The sequence below is a fragment of the Melampsora larici-populina genome, assembly GCF_000204055.1.
Source record: "Melampsora larici-populina 98AG31 unplaced genomic scaffold MELLAscaffold_29, whole genome shotgun sequence".
NCBI classification, from domain to species: Eukaryota; Fungi; Basidiomycota; class Pucciniomycetes; order Pucciniales; family Melampsoraceae; genus Melampsora; species Melampsora laricis-populina.
In genome coordinates, this window is record NW_006768793.1 from 827,386 (window position 1) to 845,800 (window position 18,415).

The 18,415-nt window shown below is 40.8% G+C and overlaps 4 protein-coding genes across 4 annotated transcripts; 2 read left to right on the top strand and 2 right to left on the bottom strand.

The window, feature by feature from the left end:
• Positions 1-446: 446 nt before the first annotated feature.
• MELLADRAFT_117083 (uncharacterized protein) lies at positions 447-5,255 on the top strand (the record flags this gene model as incomplete). Its single annotated transcript, XM_007412177.1, has 8 exons — positions 447-790; positions 936-1,790; positions 1,938-2,072; positions 2,168-2,237; positions 2,318-2,465; positions 2,549-2,667; positions 2,789-2,906; positions 3,007-5,255. 7 exons carry the CDS (start codon positions 1,121-1,123, stop codon positions 4,831-4,833), a joined length of 3,087 nt encoding a protein of 1,028 aa, XP_007412239.1.
• A 2,006-nt stretch (positions 5,256-7,261) lies between these two features.
• Positions 7,262-8,627, bottom strand: MELLADRAFT_108456 (uncharacterized protein; the record flags this gene model as incomplete). The annotated part of the gene is made up of 4 exons (XM_007412217.1): positions 7,262-7,357; positions 7,440-7,498; positions 8,313-8,361; positions 8,469-8,627. 4 exons carry the CDS (start codon positions 8,625-8,627, stop codon positions 7,262-7,264), a joined length of 363 nt encoding a protein of 120 aa, XP_007412279.1.
• Positions 8,628-13,611: 4,984 nt separating this feature from the next.
• MELLADRAFT_88838 (uncharacterized protein) lies at positions 13,612-15,468 on the bottom strand (the record flags this gene model as incomplete). Its single annotated transcript, XM_007412216.1, has 5 exons — positions 13,612-14,087; positions 14,169-14,279; positions 14,366-14,755; positions 14,840-15,185; positions 15,262-15,468. 5 exons carry the CDS (start codon positions 15,466-15,468, stop codon positions 13,612-13,614), a joined length of 1,530 nt encoding a protein of 509 aa, XP_007412278.1.
• Positions 15,469-16,662: 1,194 nt separating this feature from the next.
• MELLADRAFT_64885 (uncharacterized protein) lies at positions 16,663-17,557 on the top strand (the record flags this gene model as incomplete). The annotated part of the gene is made up of 5 exons (XM_007412178.1): positions 16,663-16,862; positions 16,950-17,007; positions 17,078-17,136; positions 17,204-17,276; positions 17,384-17,557. 5 exons carry the CDS (start codon positions 16,663-16,665, stop codon positions 17,555-17,557), a joined length of 564 nt encoding a protein of 187 aa, XP_007412240.1.
• Positions 17,558-18,415: the final 858 nt, after the last annotated feature.

Sequence of the window (18,415 nt, forward strand, 5' to 3'; positions counted from 1 at the left end):
ACCGTTAATCTTTTCCAATCAAATCAGAATAAGCTTCGAACGCAAACAGAAATGCAAGGGTCTTATTGACTCGGTAACGGTGTGAGTTTCCAAATCGGTCGTGCTTCATCATCAGCATTCGTAATATCTATCACTTTTTTTCTCAAAAGGAGAACACGATGCTCCTTAACCTGCAATTTCAATTTAGTTTGAATCCATCCAAGTCGCTTGCTTATCAAGTGCTTGAAACCAGATAAGTTAAACTTCTTCACTTGATCAACATACTCTAGAACCTTCTGAACGTTCGTTGAGGTGTTCTACTTCTTTTGGTAAAATACTCGGGGTTTCAAACTCTTTTCTTTAGCTACTTCACAACTGCGCCAGTTGAACAGCTTAACTCAAGCCTCTTTCTTCCAACCAACCACCGCCTTTAAAGTCTATTTCAACTTTCACAAAATACAGTCTGGGTCTGAGAACAGGCTTTCTTCATAAGCTACTTTCAATCTTGACGCGCCTCGCAGCTGGCTCGACCAACCCATCAAACACGATCAGGGCCCACTATTTATTACATTCAAGGCCCTGCCACTGTCCACATCTGTCCACATACACTTCCTTCTTCAAAGCAGCAGTGAAGAGCAGCAAGTTTACATAAACAAACCACTGACTGACCCCACGGTTTATAGACTCATAACAAGTGTAAGGTCTCAATATTTCTTCAGTTTCATCCACTCAAGTATCAGGATTCAGTGTTGGCTTTATATCGCTGCAACATACACAGTAGGATCTTATCTTTCTTTTAAGCTGAGACTCGGTCAGTTCTCATCCTTTCAAGTTCTTTCTTTCCTCATAACCCGTCAACGCCCAATATCACTTCCGTTGGGTTGAATTCTCATCTCCGTGCAAACACCAACTGACGTCGACCTTTGATATGGTCTGATATACATTGATTTTTGTAGGGCAAGTTTCAAGAAACACAATTAACCTCAATAAACGCCATCACGTCAACAAGAGCCCTTAAAACCCTCATCAATCTTGCCATTCTTTGCCTGGATCTAGCTGAATCTTCTCGGGTTTGATACATCTACTGCGTGCTCACGTCACAGTTTCATCAACTTCTCGACTTCGAAGTTGTAATCTGATCATGTCTGACACTCCGGCTTCCTCGCCCGACGTTCGTCGAACGGGAAGTCGCCATCTATACACCGACGTACCTGCTACACCTGCTACGCCTGAAACCTCTTACCATGCTCAGCCTCATCTCATCGTCAGGCAGAACTCCAGTCCCTCTGGTTCCGAACACCAAATGAGCTCCCCCTTGTATTACTCTCGTTCTGCGGGCTCTACCTCTACGATGGCACCCCCACCTGAATATTTATCACGCTCGCAATGGAGCGGGGTTGGTACAAATTCGACTCAAGAGACTGACCCCGATCGACTCGAAAGGGTCGATTCCGCGGTATCCCCACATGAAACGTCTAGGTCGGCTTACCAGCCATCTTCGAGCTCAGTAGAAATCGAAATCCAAACTCTTCCTAACTCACCCATCGAACAAGCTCACCCACCCGAATCAATCAGATCATTCGCTCCTCATCGACCCTTTTATCAACCTTCTGACTCTAACCTCGATCTACATCATAGTCCTTATGCTGCACATACGTTTGGTCACCCAGATTTCGATCCATCGAAGGCGAACGATCATGAAAAACTAGCCTCTAAATCAAAAAATGAACCAGAGTTGAAATCTCCAAACTTGCACCTTATGGAAGACGAGCATACAGATACAGATCAAGATGGACAAACTTTTGATGATTGTAAGTTTCTCGTAAAGCCGAATGTTTGGGACGGATTTGTATCTGAGGCGTATACCATCCAAGGCTATCACGTGTTTCAGCTTTTACTGACAGAATCTTATTTTATTCTCGCGTTCACTCTCAACTCGGATGTGTAACTGTGTTTAGATGATTGGGATAACGATGATGATCTTGAGGGTGATGTGAGGTTTGATGATTTGAATGATCAGAAGCGAGGGCAACACCAACATCACCGTCGTCGAACTCTTGCCCGTCGGTTATCCCCTTACAACGTAATCAAATGTAAGTAAATCACCGAAACTTTGTAGGTGTAGATGACATCACTTTCGATGAAACTGACGTTTGTGTGGGGGTGGCGACATGACTTTGCATTCTAGATCTGATTACTACTTTCATTGGAAACATCTTTATTTGCTTGGCACTCATCGTCCCACCTTTAGTTCTCGGGTAAGGATGAATGTTGCGTTTTCGAATCAATCAGCTTTCCGTCTTACTAAAGCTTACAATATGCCTATGTCCTGATTCAGATTTGGAGGTTACTTGCAACATGGTGATAGTGAAAGTGCTGCCCACTCACGTTACGTACATGATAATGTGGCGGCTTGGATGTACTGGGCTAGTTATAACTTACTCTGTAGTTGGGCATTGTATCTTTTGGTCGAGTTGGCACCCAAGGTAAGGCTGCGAATCTTCAAAATCTGTCCATGTCACCCGATCCTTACTCACTTCATTCTTTTGGTATTCTTCGATCCATTTAGGTATTAATTATGCTAGTGAATATAATCTGGGGTGATGTACATGAGAACATCAAGTCTAAGGTTGAGACTTTCCATGCAGCCAAAGCATGGTTCAAAAATATATTATACGCAGCAATGCTGTGAGTCTTCTCTTTGTACAATATTCTCTTTGTCTATCAGTTGGAGATCTGATAGCCGCTTTTTCTCTAATAGGTGGGGGTCATGGGTTATCATCTTCAATGGTATATTTGGACTCCATAGCCCATCAGACACAGAAACATCAAGAGCGGCATATACAGATGTTGTGGCACTTGTGGTCGAGTTGCTCTTCTTTTTCACTTTAGTCTTGTCCTTGGAAAAGCTCCTGCTCTTAAGCATAGTGCGTACATCTTGCTTTGTCGTAAATCGTGGAGCCTACGGTATTCTAGCGATAGGCGACTAACCTTACTTGGATTACCAATCAATTTTGACATTTGCAGAGTATGAGCTTCCATCAGGTTGCCTATTCGGACCGAATACAAAAGGTCACTCAAGCTTTAGCAGCCATTGATATCCTACAAGATTATCGACCTAAACGCAAACCGTTTCCTGGTACGACCTACAGTCGTAGACAATCTGGCGATATACTCACCCTCAAAGCTTTATCTGCTCAGTTGACAAGCCCTCTGAAAAAGGGTTTTGAACAGGATGCCACCTTTTCTTCTATGGAAGCACCGAAGACGCGTTGGTGGCAGAGAAAGAAAGTAGGTCGAGCTCTCAAAAATGAAAAAGACCAGACCAACAATCTTGAGATGTCTCCTAAGAACGAAGCTAGTGGGAAAGAAGAATCAGCCAACGTACCCTTCGATTTAGCAAGGCCGATATCTGATGATCCGTATCGGATGACTAGCCCAAGCAGACAAGACTCATTCGCAGGACCTGATGGACGACCGGTTGTGAAGCGGCGTAATAGTCAAACCACCTTTGCCTTTATCGCTCGACGAGGAGCTAGTGCAGCCAAAATTGCTCGAGCAGCCATGAAGGATCCAGTCTCAGTAGTTGGAAAGAAATCAGGCTTAGCATTAGATATCAATAATCCCACAGAAGCCAAGAAATTAGCTAGAAGGATCTTTTTTAGTTTTCGAAGTGATCCAAATCGAAATTATTTGATTCCTTCGGATTTCTATCCTGCTTTTCCTACTCCTGAATTAGCCAGAGAAGCCTTTTCGATTTTTGATTCAGATGGAAATGGAGATATCAGTAGAACAGAAGTTAAGAATGAAATCTTTAGAGTTTATAAAGAACGTAGAGCCTTATCACAATCTTTACAAGATGTTGGACATGCGATTGGAAGATTAGATGGGATTATGTTAGGTTTAGCGGCTATTGTGTTCTTGTTTATTGCCTTGACAGTAGTTGGAATTGATTTCTCAAAGACGTTGACATCGATTTATACGATTGGTGTGGCGGCTGCGTTCGTCTTCAAGGGTACAGCTGCGAATGTCTTTGATTCGATCATCATGGTATTTTGTACACATCCTTTTGACACTGGTGATCGAATCATTATGGACAATGCTGGTGTTGAAGAGGTCTTGGTGGTCAAACAGATGGGATTACTCGTGACGGTCTTTGTTAGATGGGATGGTACTGAGTGGTTTGCTCCTAATTCACTCATTGGACAAAAGTTTATTATCAATCTTCGTAGAAGTAATAGTCAATTTGAAAATGCGACGGTTCAATTCGGTTGGGATACACCCTTGGAGAAGATTGATGAATTAGAAGAGAAGATGAATGATTGGCTTCAAACTGATGAACAAAGAAGATTCGAACCTGGAACAGCAGCAGTGATTCAAAACTTGGTAAATCAACAGTATATTGAAATTACCTTTGGTATGATTCATCGTGAGAATTGGCAAGATTGGGGTGGTAGATGGAATCGAAGAACTGCATTTCATGCCGCTATTAATTATTATAGTCGTCAATTAGGAATTACATTCTATGGATCTGAACAACCTGTTGAACTCAGAAATTGGGATGGTTTAAAACAACATTTATTAGATGATGACGAAGATGATGATGACGATGAACCATTAACTGATCAAGAAGTAAATGAATCTATACAAGAACAAGAAGAAGAAGAAATTAATGAATATCAAAGTTCAGTAAAAGAAAAAATTAAGAAAAATGATGGTAATGAAGTGGAAGGAAAAGGATCTGAAATTAGATTACCTGAAGTTTTGGGATTCTCTCCTCCACCTGAGAATGGAACTGGGATGAGAAAGAGACGAAAGTTTAGTAAAAAGAAAGCTATGTTGGGTGATTCTTGAAATTGGATTTAAATTATTGATGTTCTTGGAGACTTATTGAGAGCAAGACTTGTATGAATGATTCTTGGTTGAGAAGAAGTTTGGTTTTAAACTTTTCGAGGTTTGATGATTGGGTTATTAACCTTGCTTTGATTATCTTTTTAGTTTACTTTTTGTTTAGGGTTTTGGTTTCTGGTTCGTTGATTGATATATCATCATGAATGAGATCAGTGATCAGTTTACATATAGAAAAGTTATGTTGCAGGTTCAATTTAGTTTTTAGTGATAGATGAATGTAGTGATAGACAATTAGTTATAGATTTCTTTCAAGTTTGAATTCTTTGAATTTGTTTTCTATATTTATTAATGACAATTCTTATTGGAGATTGTACCCAGTCATGAAACCTTATGAAATTGGACAATGACGATATTTAACTCGAGTGTAATTTTAATGGAAAATGACAGTCTTGATCTAAGCATGAAAGTTAAACTGCTATCTCTACGTTTCACGTTCAAAGAGATTAAGGAAATGCTAGCATCTTGAGCTTTGGTGTCCCACAGTTCAGATGTGGTTTGAGACAAACGAGCATGAGCAATAAAGAAAGGACGCCGAGCGCTCACTTATATGATACCTCGGAAATCTTAGAAAGTGCAGCTCTACTTAGGTGTATCATCCGCGATACGACAGTCGACAATGTCCACATCTCAACCAGTAGGATCTGACTGTAGGCGGCGATAGAAGCAACTGCAGCAACATGTTCCAGGCCTTGATGACTGGGAAGATTTAGGCAGCCATCGGTCCAGCCGATTTTTCACGACCATAAAAGGTTAACCGATCCGCTGATTACTTGCTCGCTATCCAATCATCTTATCGAGTTCCTCGTCTGAATCGCACAATTGCCTGTGTATGTTCCCTACAAATTCCATCAGCCAACCGGCTATATACACCCTGTAGAGACATTTTTCTAAATAGACTGAGCTGATACTCTTCACTCTTTTGATTGGTTTAGATACTATTGGCCACAATTTTTGGATTATATTGCTTTAGCTTCGAATCCTGGTGAGTCTCCAAATATTCGGTCTACGTATCATTCTTCACCATGACTTTCTACAACTAAAACTTGGTCAACCATCACACAGATATCTCATCATGAATCTCAGCATCGTCTCAGCCATTTTTGTGATCTCTGTATCACTGAATCAAGCCATAGGCGGAATGATTAAGGATCTCCCGAGAGATGATGTAATGATTAAAGATGTTAGGGACATCCCGAGTGTTGTATATGAGGAAGATCCTGATGCAGTCTCAGATCCTGACAGTGATGCGGTAACAGATCCTGTTGGGACACCGCCGGAGCAGGACGCTCCTGCCACTGAGCGCTACTGTGTAGTTTGCAGAGCCAGACGCTATGAAGAGACCTGCCCTGGATGTGGACTAGAGTTAGAGCCGGCAGATGATTGATTTCTCTGGAATGGGTCTCATTTGTTTTGGATACTGGTTGTATCTTGATCACACTAAACGGCCGCTGAGGTCAGGTTGAATTAACGCATAGTAATGTAACCTGACGGAAAAATAAAAAAACGCAACTAGACATAGAAGTGAGAAGAAACTAAATACGAGTTCTAGCGGGCGGCTTGTGCGTTTTTCGCGCCACTTACAACAGTTATCTATTTACTTTTTTGGAAAAAATGACAATGAATTGAGTTTTTAAATTATGGTCTAATATCTGTAAGAAAAAATGATCTTGTGTAGATTATTTGCGTATTATACATAATCTTAATTATAAAGGTAGTAAAAGAGAAATAAGTTGGGCGGGTGGGAGGTGAATAATTTTGTAGTAACAAATTCTCGATGTATGAAAAGAATTCTAGGATAATGAAGATTGGATGAATAAAAGATTATAATATCAGAATTTTAATTTTTCGATAAGGATTGGGAATTAGGGAATCTCGCCATCCTAAACATCCAACTCTTTTCGAGACGTCATCTATTCTTCATTACTAAGAGAATGATACTTTGCCATTCGTCTGAAAAGATTAGCTGAAGTGCTGTGATCCGGCTACTTCATTATCCGACACCTTTTCCCCGACCCATTCCCATATGTCAATACACGCACCGACTTCTAGGAATGGGTCTCATTTGTTTTGGATACTGGTTGTATCTTGATCACACTAAACGGCCGCTGAGGTCAGGTTGAATTAACGCATAGTAATGTAACCTGACGGAAAAATAAAAAAACGCAACTAGACATAGAAGTGAGAAGAAACTAAATACGAGTTCAACCACCCTCGTAATATATAGAGTAGTGATGGTAAGTTAAAGAGTAGTGATGTAGATGATATCTTCTGGGAAGATTGAAGATTAGTGTTGAACTCTATGTATTTTTGCATTCCATGTCCATGGTGTGCGAATAAATTTGAATTGTTGAAGTCAGCCATTTAATGATAATCAATGTAAGCATATTATCCAACGAGAATAACTAACAGCTTTTCCAAAGTGGTGCTTCCCACCATTTGGTGAAGTAGGTATACGGTAGACGTCATCCTATGAGAAAAACCTATGAAAGAAGGTTTTTTGAGGTTAGCGTAAGATTAACAAGGATTACAGTCTTTGAAAAAAGACTTACTTGACGCGTCCCATGACTATACGGGTCGAATGGGATCTTCACTTTCTGCTGGCCCACGGCTGTAGAACGAGAAGTAAAGCAGTTATAGTTAGTAAACTGATAACTGTGAGAAGTCTGTTGACTTTGCTAGATTTGATCAATCTATGAATAATGGAGGCTTACGATGACAGCTCCAGGGAATTGGATTTGTTCTCCCGTGGTGAAACCAGCTGCTTGAGTGATGCGCTGAGTTTTGTTTAAATTCAGTAATGGGTGTGTGCGGATGTATGTTCGAAAAGCCTCTGATGACCATCTTCCGATGCACTGAATAGTCTCCATCTCCGTACCGTTTTGGGCGATAGCGGTAGCGCCGCCGGCTCGGAGAGAGTGTCCCGTCCTTGAATTACCGAAAAGTTCTTTGATACGATTCATGAACCAGTTTCGTGTAGGTTGACGACCATTTTCCCTGACTAGCCAGAATGGATATATCGGGAATTTTTTATCTCTGACGACGGTGTACCTGAGGAGGGTCTTGATCGGACAGGTGGCATCGTTGGGTCTGTTGACTATGACTACCGGGGTTCCTTTGTACTGAGGGTCGCCCTTATGGTACGGTAAGTTATAACATGCCACCGAACCGCAGATTTAAATGATTAAAGAGGATCTTCTGATACATTTCCTTTCATTTTGTAGATTTAGTGTGTCTGGAATGGTAAGCTCTCCAAGCCGATGTAAACCTGAAAAACCTAAAGCTAAGATGGTATTGAAAAGAGCGTCGTCAAAGGTTGAATTGAAGTAGTTTGCCGCTGTGACGATGTCATAGATGGTGAAAGTGTTTGCTTGTTTAATAGGCTTGGAGAAAAGTTTTTGACAACCACGTAGGGTTTCTTTAACTTTTTTCGATTGTCAGGAGGTTAAAACTATCGGAAATTGTTCCTGCATGCTGTAAGATATTCCAGTGAGATATTTTCCAACAGTCTCTGGGTTCACTTCTCGAGATATGACCGTGACAAAGTGGCACAGATTAGTTTCACTCGGGTAGACTCAGACGTGATGTTCCTTGCAGAACTTGAGGAATCTTCTGTATCCGGATGTATATTTAGCTACGGTTGATTTCTCTAGTCGGTTTTTGATATCGGACTTATTGAGTTCTTCGCGTTCTTTAAAGGTTAGTGGAGTAGATTGTTCGGACTTCTTAGTTCTAGCCATGATAAAGGAAATGTAAGAATTTTTTGAGTTTTTTTTAAGTTTTTATTTAATAAATGATGATAAGAAATAATAAAAACTATATTAGAGCTGGGAGAGAACGATCTTGATGTCCACCTATGAGAGTTGATGGATCGGGATTAAGATTTTTTAGTTGCATGCGTGGAAGAAGAGATCTTGCCAAGTCTATATCTTGTTTCGATAGCGCGTCTGCTATTCTATTGTTCTCGCGATTTATGAACCTGACTTTGACATCGAGATAGTGAGACAACATCAGGTCCACTGCGTATTTGAATAGTGACCTGGCGACTATCGTTGGACGGTGAGAAGGGAATAAGTATGAGACCGATTCTGAGTCCGTAAAGATCGCGACTTTTGAGGCCTTCAGGTCAACCGCCATCTTTATTGCTGTGACTACTGCCAGAAGCTCTGCCCAGTAGCTGTTCCTGGACGGCGGTGGTATGGAATAGCTCCAGGCACAACCGTTGGACGGTTGCCAGAAACCGAAACCAGATGGACACGCGTCGGTGAAAAACATATAATCTGCATCAGAGATTTTCCGGTACATGTGCTTTAGGATTCGACGACCAGGCCAAAATTCTAATGCATCAGCTAACCAGTTCAGGTCCTCGACGTTGGACTTGTTCAAAGGGATATGTGCGTTACGAATTGTTTTACCCGCTATTTTATCCCAGGAAGATTGAACAGCCCAACGGCCTAATGGAAAAATGTTGAGGCCCCAGTTGGCCCAACCCGTAATTCGTTGCCAATCGACTAAAGGGTGCGAGAGTTCTGAGGTGAAAGCTCTGAGGGCTAAAACTAGAGCGATTCTTTTTCCTTCTGGGAGAGAGATGGAAAGTTCTTGACAGTCGATGGAGTAACCTATGATGTCTAAAGTACTGCCATGAATTTGTTTTTCCCAAGCCCAGGGAAGGTTTATGAAGTCGAAGATAGCTAAGAATTTGGCTTGTTCTAATGGGATGGTTTTTTCTTTGAATGTAACCATGTCGCTTGCTCGACTAATACCCCAAGAGTCGTCCATGTAGGCATTTAGATCGGTGATATTGAATTCGAAATATGCTATCCATAAGATTAGTGAGAAAAAAGCACACCAAAGTTTTGGGGAGCTAGAACAACCGAAATTTACGTTTCTATTGGCGTGAAAGGCTTTACCAATTTTTACAATTTGACGAATCTGCCATTGTTTTGAAACTGGAAGGTTACGGAAAGCTGCATCAACATCAGACTTCCAGAGAATAAACTTATGTTCACCGAAATAGTGATAAAGAAGAAATGGTATGAAGTAAGGAATACCATCTAAGTCGATTTTGATATCTTCTTTCTTGATGAGGTCGTTGGGAGAGGGATGTCCGAAGGACATGTTGGTACACATTCTGACTTTTCCAGAAGAAGGATTGGTTGCCAGACAAAGAGGGGACACTTTCATCCCAGGGAGAAGAGTGTAAAATGGAGGAGAAAATCTGTTTAGTTTGATTTCCTTGTCTCTAGTTTTAAATAGTACTTCATCTGCTTCAGCTCCGGTTGCGTGATTTGAATTGAATACAGTTTCGTCTGAGGGTTTTTCTGAAATAGGCCAAAAGCCTTCCGTAAGACCTAATATGATAGAGTCTACGAACGGCTTGTTCGGATGGTTTCTGAGCAAAGATTTTAAATTTTTTACATTTATTGAACAATTAATTTTGAAAAGATCTGGACGTCGATTTATAGCATACTCGGCTAGAGGGTCTGATGAAAGGGGGTGAGCTGAACGAAGGGGTTCGGCGTAAATAGAGGAATTGACGGCTGCAGAAAAACCCTTATCCATAACATCAATTTCTAAGCCTCTAAGATAGGACCTTGAATTAGGCTTGTCTGTGAGCGACACTTCCTTCATGATTTTCAAAACATCCATCTTTATTGCATACCCCGTGTACCCTGTCGCACCCAGCTGCACTGAAGGGGCAGACACGAGCATTCCAATTATTACAAGGCTGATCAGCCATAGGAACTCCTTCCTTGCTTTTAACCTTATATTTCGGTTTGACTCTTCTCCCTTTAGGCTTTTTTGCAGATGAATCATAAGAAGAAGATTGAAAAGCTTGACAATTAGAGTTAGTAAGAGAGGAAGATGGTTCAGATTTAGGCTGTGGTGCGACGTATTTCGATGAAGGAATAGCCGCTCGACCGAGTTTACTGGTACTACTGTAAAGGATCCTGTTGTCGATACCTTTAAGGGATTTATGCTCGTAGTCTCCCCAGACAAGACTAGGCCTGGAAGCGAATTCCTTGCGGAGTTCAGCGTCGAAATCTCTGACATCTTCCCAATGCACTCTAGCTTGGAATAGACCAGGGAGGGAAAGGATGTATTCGAAGTAGGCTTTGATTGAAAGAGCCGCAGGGGGAAAAGCTGCGATGTAGGCGTGCTTGAGGACTGCCAGAAGATTCTGCCAGTGGTTGTTGTCGGAAATCTCTTTAGGAGAGGCACCTTCGACGTTTTTAAGATCGCCATCGGCGTTGATACGGAGACGACTTTGAGGAGGGTCTGAAGACGCCACTGCTCCATAGAACTTTCGTAAATCCACAAAGTTATATTCGAGCAGGTCTTTTGTGAGAGAGTTCTGCCAATTTGCAGGCCTATTCTTACAAGAGTTAAATGCGCTGACATGGTGCTTGATGTCGGATTTGTAAAGTAACACAATCTGATTAACTTGAAAGGAAATAGGCAAAAATTCTTCAGGAACGAGATGTTCGTTTTCCTCCAAATATGGTGCTGAGGTGACAACTGCCGCAATGGGACCAGCGGGAGCTGGGATTCCAGAAATAGCTGGTGCTCCAGATACAGCTGGTGCTGGGACATGAGAAGAAAAACCAGGTTGAGCTGGTGCTCCAGGAACAGCTGGTGCTGGCCGGTAAGGGCAAATTGAAGACTGACTAGAAGAAAGGGAAGAATTTCGTTTTCTTTTTCCCTTGTCGATTCTTTCGAATATAGGCAAAGAAGGAGCCACTGCTTGTTGGACGACACGATGTCGACGAGCAGCTGGCTGAGGCGGTAGAGCTGTAGGTTGGAACGAACTTTGTCGAAGAAGAGGGCTCTTCGAAAAGGTGATACGATTGAGTAACGAAGGTCCCGGGACGGGTGGCTGACCTGGTGAAGGACGACGTGAGGAGCGGCCGCCCACTGAAACACCTTCTGGTGGTGGAGGAGGAGGCGGTGGCGGCCCAGCGGTATTAGTGACCGGGTTCGAGGGAAACATGGACAAGTCCTTGATGCGAGGAGGAGACTTTGGGATCGGTCTTTCCAGAAAACCATCGACCACGCCATAGATGTCAATCAAAGAAGAAGGTTCGAGCATCCCACTGAGGACGATCGGTGGATCAGACTGAGGGTCCGCATTCTCAGGCCATTGATATGTGATAGGATATCTAGGCCTGCCGGCTCTGCGATCCAACTCGATCGCAACACGGGCAACGGCAGAAAAATGCCAGAGAAAATTGGGGTCTTCATAATGATAAATCAATGCGATTTGAGTACGTAACTGGGCCATAGTGGTATGGTTACTACCCCCCGTGTCATCATAGTTAGTGAGGATTTTGTCGATATCGTCAAAGATAGCGGTGGTTTCATTGGTTTGATAAACAAAATCATTATCGCCAGGAATCTCAACGATCATAATAAACTTATTAAGAAAAGAATTTATTATTTGAATAATTTTGTAGTAACAAATTCTCGATGTATGAAAAGAATTCTAGGATAATGAAGATTGGATGAATAAAAGATTATAATATCAGAATTTTAATTTTTCGATAAGGATTGGGAATTAGGGAATCTCGCCATCCTAAACATCCAACTCTTTTCGAGACGTCATCTATTCTTCATTACTAAGAGAATGATACTTTGCCATTCGTCTGAAAAGATTAGCTGAAGTGCTGTGATCCGGCTACTTCATTATCCGACACCTTTTCCCCGACCCATTCCCATATGTCAATACACGCACCGACTTCTAACCAAATATGCGGTGATGCTTGTAACTCATTCCCATGCGTGTCAGATCTTGTCTTTTAAGCTCTTCATTCACTGGCTGCCTTTGTTCTTCCAGTTTATGCTCTAGCAGTCGCACTGATTGGTACTTTCCATTCTAGATGAATCATATATACTTTTGTTTCTGGGCATACTCCTAATACTTTCCCACATTGGTTTTTGTCCCAAGTTTGCTCCCAAAACTTGTCAAGTTTTAGAATGTAAACGTTAACAGTGGCCCGAGCATACCAACATATGATATTCCAGTAGCAGCAACTTAATCATTTTCTCAGCATTTCCATGAATAATATCAGCTTCTTTGTCCAATTATCTTTCATTTTTTGTTGATGAAATTCCCGTTGTTTGTAAGTTACAGTGTATGGCTTCAGCCTTCCAGAGATCCCACCTCAAAAAGAGTCAGTGTCAAAAACCTTTGCAAGTATAGGAGTTTCAAAATTCCATGTCAGGAAAAATGTTAAACTCAACTAAAGTCCCTCACTGCTTCTCGCACTCTTCGAGGTTTAGAAAAACATGATATATTTTGAAATTAAGGATTGCTAAAGTCATTGGTTGTCAGGTGATGAGCCTTATGGCTCCGAGTGATGATATGGAGTTTTTTCAAAAGGCCATCATGTATGCCCAAACACTCGGTATGACGGTTATGTAAGAAATAAGCATGTTGTAATGCAAATGCTCATTGCAATGCCAGAAACAGACATGCGATTCACAAGATCCCACCTGTGTCGAAAGCGGGATAAACGGAATAGTCATGGTCAAATATGGCAAAATAGATGATAGTCAACAGATAGGTCTCAACGGCATATCTAGCACCAAAGAGATGAGTGAGATCTCGTATGTGCCGATGTGACTCTATTCTAGGAATTGATGTTAAATGTGCGCCGCAAAGGGACAACGCAGGACATTTATTTGAAGTCACAAACATAAAATCCAATCATCATTGTTCGTCTTTTACATAAATTTCATTTCACCATCTTCTAAAGTAACAAATTGATCAATGCATTCAGGTAATTCAACTCCAAATTGATGTGAAACAAAAATCAAACTTTGCCAATCCTTTAACTTGAAATTTAAATAATCTTTAGATTTCTGTAAACTTTCATCATCCATACCTGCAAAAGGTTCATCTAAAATCAATAAGGAAGGTTCATTGATTAATGATCTTAATAAAAGTATTAATGATTGTTCTCCATTTGAAAGTTCATTAAACGGTTTATTCAAAAATGATGGATTTAATAACTCTGGGTAATCAAATTCTTTTAATAATTCATATAAACGTGTGGATTGAGTTGAGTCAATTGATCTATAACTGAAAACTGACTCAAATCCTGTGATGATACAATCTAAAGCTGTTAAACTGCTGGGTCCTGTTTGCCTTGGAAAAGCATGAAATATTTCAGGTGAAACATGTCCTATATTGGATTGTACTAAGATTTACAAGAAAAATCTATCAGATTGAAGCTCGACAGTACCACAAAGATCAAAAGAAACAGAAGAAAACTAATTACTTTGAGATGTAGCTTGACCTGCGCGTGGTCGACCAAATAGGTGTAGATCCTCTGTAAATGAACGAGGATGATCACCTAAAATGAGAGAGAGAAGGGTAGATTTTCCAGAACCTTCGAAAAAAATGAGAGTGACATGTTTAGATACGTTTCAGTTGTTATTATCAAAGGGAATAGAAATTAGACGAATGGAAACTTACCATTTGAACCACTCAAAGCCCACCGCTCACCTGCTCTGATTGTCCAATTGATGTTACGAAGAACTGATCGGTCCCCATACTGGATATGAACATTCTTCATCTTAACCAATTCTTTTCCGGAACCAACTGAAATACTTTTCTTGACAGGTAAGGTGGGTTTTGTTGGATTCGGAATAAGTTTGGGTAAAGATGCAGAAACTTCAGAAACCTTTCCTTGTACTAGGATTCGATTTGATGATGATGAATGATCAGAAAGAGCTAATATATGTGTTACGTAATTTGGTATTGGATCTTGTGGTCTTAGACAAAGTATAATTCTTGGGGATCTAACTTCATGTAACTCTTTCAAGAGGTTGTTGATTTCCTTCCTAGAATTTTCATCCAAGCCAGCTAGAAGAGGGTTAAAAGAAATGTTTTTTTGAAAAAAATCAAATTTGATTCATATCTTAATGTCTAAAAAGGGGTTCTACTCACTACAAGGTTCTTCAAGAATCAAAGCATGAGGATTATGACCATTATTACCAGCAAGTAATGCATGCGCAATACTAGCTCTTCGACTTTGTCCATTACTCAAGGTGATTAAAGGTAAATCGATAAATTGGTGAAGTTTTAATTGATAACAAACTTCAGAAATTCGATCATCACTCAAAAGTTGATCTAAATCAGATTTAAGGAATTCTCTTAATGTGATTTGATTCTCAGGACGTAAACCATAATATCTTGCTGTATAATCTTTAAAAGATTGATTCGATGTTTGATTCTCAAGTCGAGATTTGAATTGAACTAGTTTGAAAAACGATTTTGGTGTAATAGCATTTGCCTTGATCAGAAAAGGAGGAAGAAAACAATGAGATATCATGATAAGTTTGATTTCAAAATAACAGAAATCCACTCACTTGTTTATTTGAGGTCTTATTCAAATGTTCGATTATTGGATACCGAATTGAATTGATTGGATCACATCTACATTCACCCAAAAGAACCTTTAAAAGATCCTCACGTCCTGAAGAATTTCCACCTAAAATTGCCCAACAATCTGAGGACAATGATGATCTAGAATCTTGTTCTCCATCTTGAATTGACCATGAAAATTTCGAAAACATTGATTTGGTGTCATCATTTGTAGGTATACCATAATGATAAATGGTAGAATTGTTTGCTGATAGAATCTTTGGTCTACTAGAATAAAGTTTTCGATCAAAGTACTTGATGGATTTGATAAACCTTCAAACACACGCCACTTCAGTTCATGAATAGTCGTTTTGATAAAGCTGTTTTCGTGTATTGGTGACTATGATTTTATGCAATGCGGTGATTGATAAGCAAAGTAAGTTTGATAGTTCTGATTAAATTGTTTGAGATTTCATTTGACTTACCTCACGGATGACTTCCTCTGAGGATGTTGCTCATGGTCCTAACTTTACGTTGAAAATGAGTAAATAGTCTAAAATGATATATCCTACATGATATTTTCTAAGACAATGGTCAAATCAATTTCTGCTTTGGAATGAGGTCATAGCAGGCAATCAGCGGATACCGAATCACTCATTGGTAATCCCGATGCACAATAGCTCTCGAGTCCGAGCTCACAGCTGAGTATCCGCAAAGTGCAAAGTCCCTCGCTCGACACCGGTGTCGCTCGACGCCTCACAGGGCGTGGGACTTTTGCTAAGTTTCCCCCTTCCATCAACTTCCATCGCGTTTATTCTCTCACATATGCTCAATGTCGCCTTTGGATAAAAATAAGTATGATTCGAAAATGACAATGAAAAGTGAAGCTGTTAGAATGTCCCTGACTCGTTCTCCTTTGCTTGAACAGGACCCCGGAAAGCTCCAGGTAAACTATCCGACCTAAAATGTATGGATCGAGGGTCCAAAAAAACGCTGACGTACCGACGAAAAAGGAATTTTTTGGGTCTTTTTCGAGCAAAAACCCGTTTTTTTGAATTCAGACGTACCGACCTGACAGGTATGGATTTGTCTCTGGCCGGAAGAAAAGGCCAAAAACACTCCCTTTTCAACGTACATACCGACGAAAAACGAATGGATTCGTCTCGTGAGGATATTTTAGCGATTTTTGCTCTTTGAACGTACCGACGAAACCGGAATTGTTTGACCTCAATTTTTGGGTTTTTACCGCGTCACAGGGTATTGAAAAGGTCAATTTGGGTGGTTTTAGGTCGGATAGTTGACCTGGAGCTTTCCGGGGTCCTGCTTGAACTCTATCAACCACTCGATCTTCTTAAATCAAGTTCTTGACCCCCTTGCTCAGCGCACACATTGGTTACTGTTCAAAGATGAAGTTCATGATTATAGTTCTATCAACGATATCCTTATATCTTTCCTTAAGTTGTGGCCATAGCCCACCCAGCCGGCTCGTGGCTCGCGAGATATTGCCAGGTCAAATGAAATGTACCCCAGTCACTGACAATGATCCGAACACCAATATTTTCAACTGCCCGGATGATCATCCCAAGGATTTGAATGATTGTCAGCGGTAAGTGGTTCAGAGCCTAAAGCATTTCTCACCTGATGCCTTCTATCTTCTTTTACTGACTTATTCATTTTTGCTGGATTGTTTCAGCGCTGGTCAGATAATGATTCAAAATGGATGGAGTAGTTGTGGGTATAGAACTTGTGGCGTGAGTGACAATCACGTGAACAAGTCATTGTCGCGGTCAATCTGATCACTTTCTCAAACACTGCACCTAGATCCTGTACTTTGGGAGAGACGCCCAGGGGAAAATGGCACCGGCAGTCCCATATAAAGAGTAAGCCTTCATCTGTGTCCGTGAAGTATATGTTGCTGATTTTTTTTGCTGTATCCACTCTTTTCAGCTTGACTGCGACCATCATGAACAACACACTCGACAGCCTTACAGTCGGCTGTTGCCCCGAGGTCCAAAACGAGGTACATAATTTGTCACAATTCGTCCGATTTCCTTCCTAGTTTAATAACATGTATTAGGTTTTGTTCTAACTTGCAGCATTTTATCATTTTGCTCTTGACTTTTACAGTTCCAGCACCCACTTCAGAGCGATCTAGGTCTAGATCCCGCAACTGCCGATGGTTACGCCGCTCTATGTCCTGGCGTGTTAGACCCGCCCTATCAGGATGCTAGGCCCCTGGACGACAAAGATGTCGCCGTCTTCATAAAAAATAATAAGAGCTACTTACCTAAACAAAAGTGACCTTTCATTCTGCTGTCAGCTTTGTCGTCTCATGAAGCAGTACATCATAGCAAGTGTTGAAGACTTGAATCACAGGTTCATGCTCTTTGTGATAGTCAGAGTGATGAATATGAGCATGAAAACAGTAAATTCTACAAGAAAAATTCAACTCTATGTCCCTCTATATTTGTACTCTCCTCCTAAGGCTACAATACATGTTCCCAAAATTTTACTTCTTTTTACACAAGACCCTCAAATTATAAACCTTGCTTCCCCAACCTTTTTTGCCTTGCATTGAGCACCTCCCATTTGGGATAAAAATGTCTAGTGATATTTTTTGCCCTGGCTAGCATGTTCCTCAGTTTTATTCTATAGTTGTTACCATCAAGACTCAACGAGCTTCGGGTCGGAATCTCCAGCCAAATTTGGAGATTTTGTTACTCATTTTACTCATCTCATTTGGACTGTAAATAGTCAAAATTGTCAACATGGCCACATGAGCTTGTTAGTTTGCATCAACCCAGAAATCAACTCGATCTAATCATGTTCAAAATCCTCATAACTGGTTCGTGCAAGCGATTTTTGTGTAACAAAAAACATCCAACCTATTTGGGCTGGAATACTCTAGAGCTTGATGATGGCATTCCGATGCAATTTTTCAAAGTTGAATTACACACAGACAAGGTGGTGAACATCTGTTTTCCATCCAAGGTGATTTTTGCGGTAAATTTTGTAATTTTCCGACCCAAGGCTTGTTGAGTCTTGTTGATGTCCATTGGGTACGGGCCAGATCATCTTCTGCTATTATCTCTTGTCTAAAGGTTCACTTTAGACTCGTCACGTCAAGAGTCAGATTGGGGCAAAAACTAAATAATATTG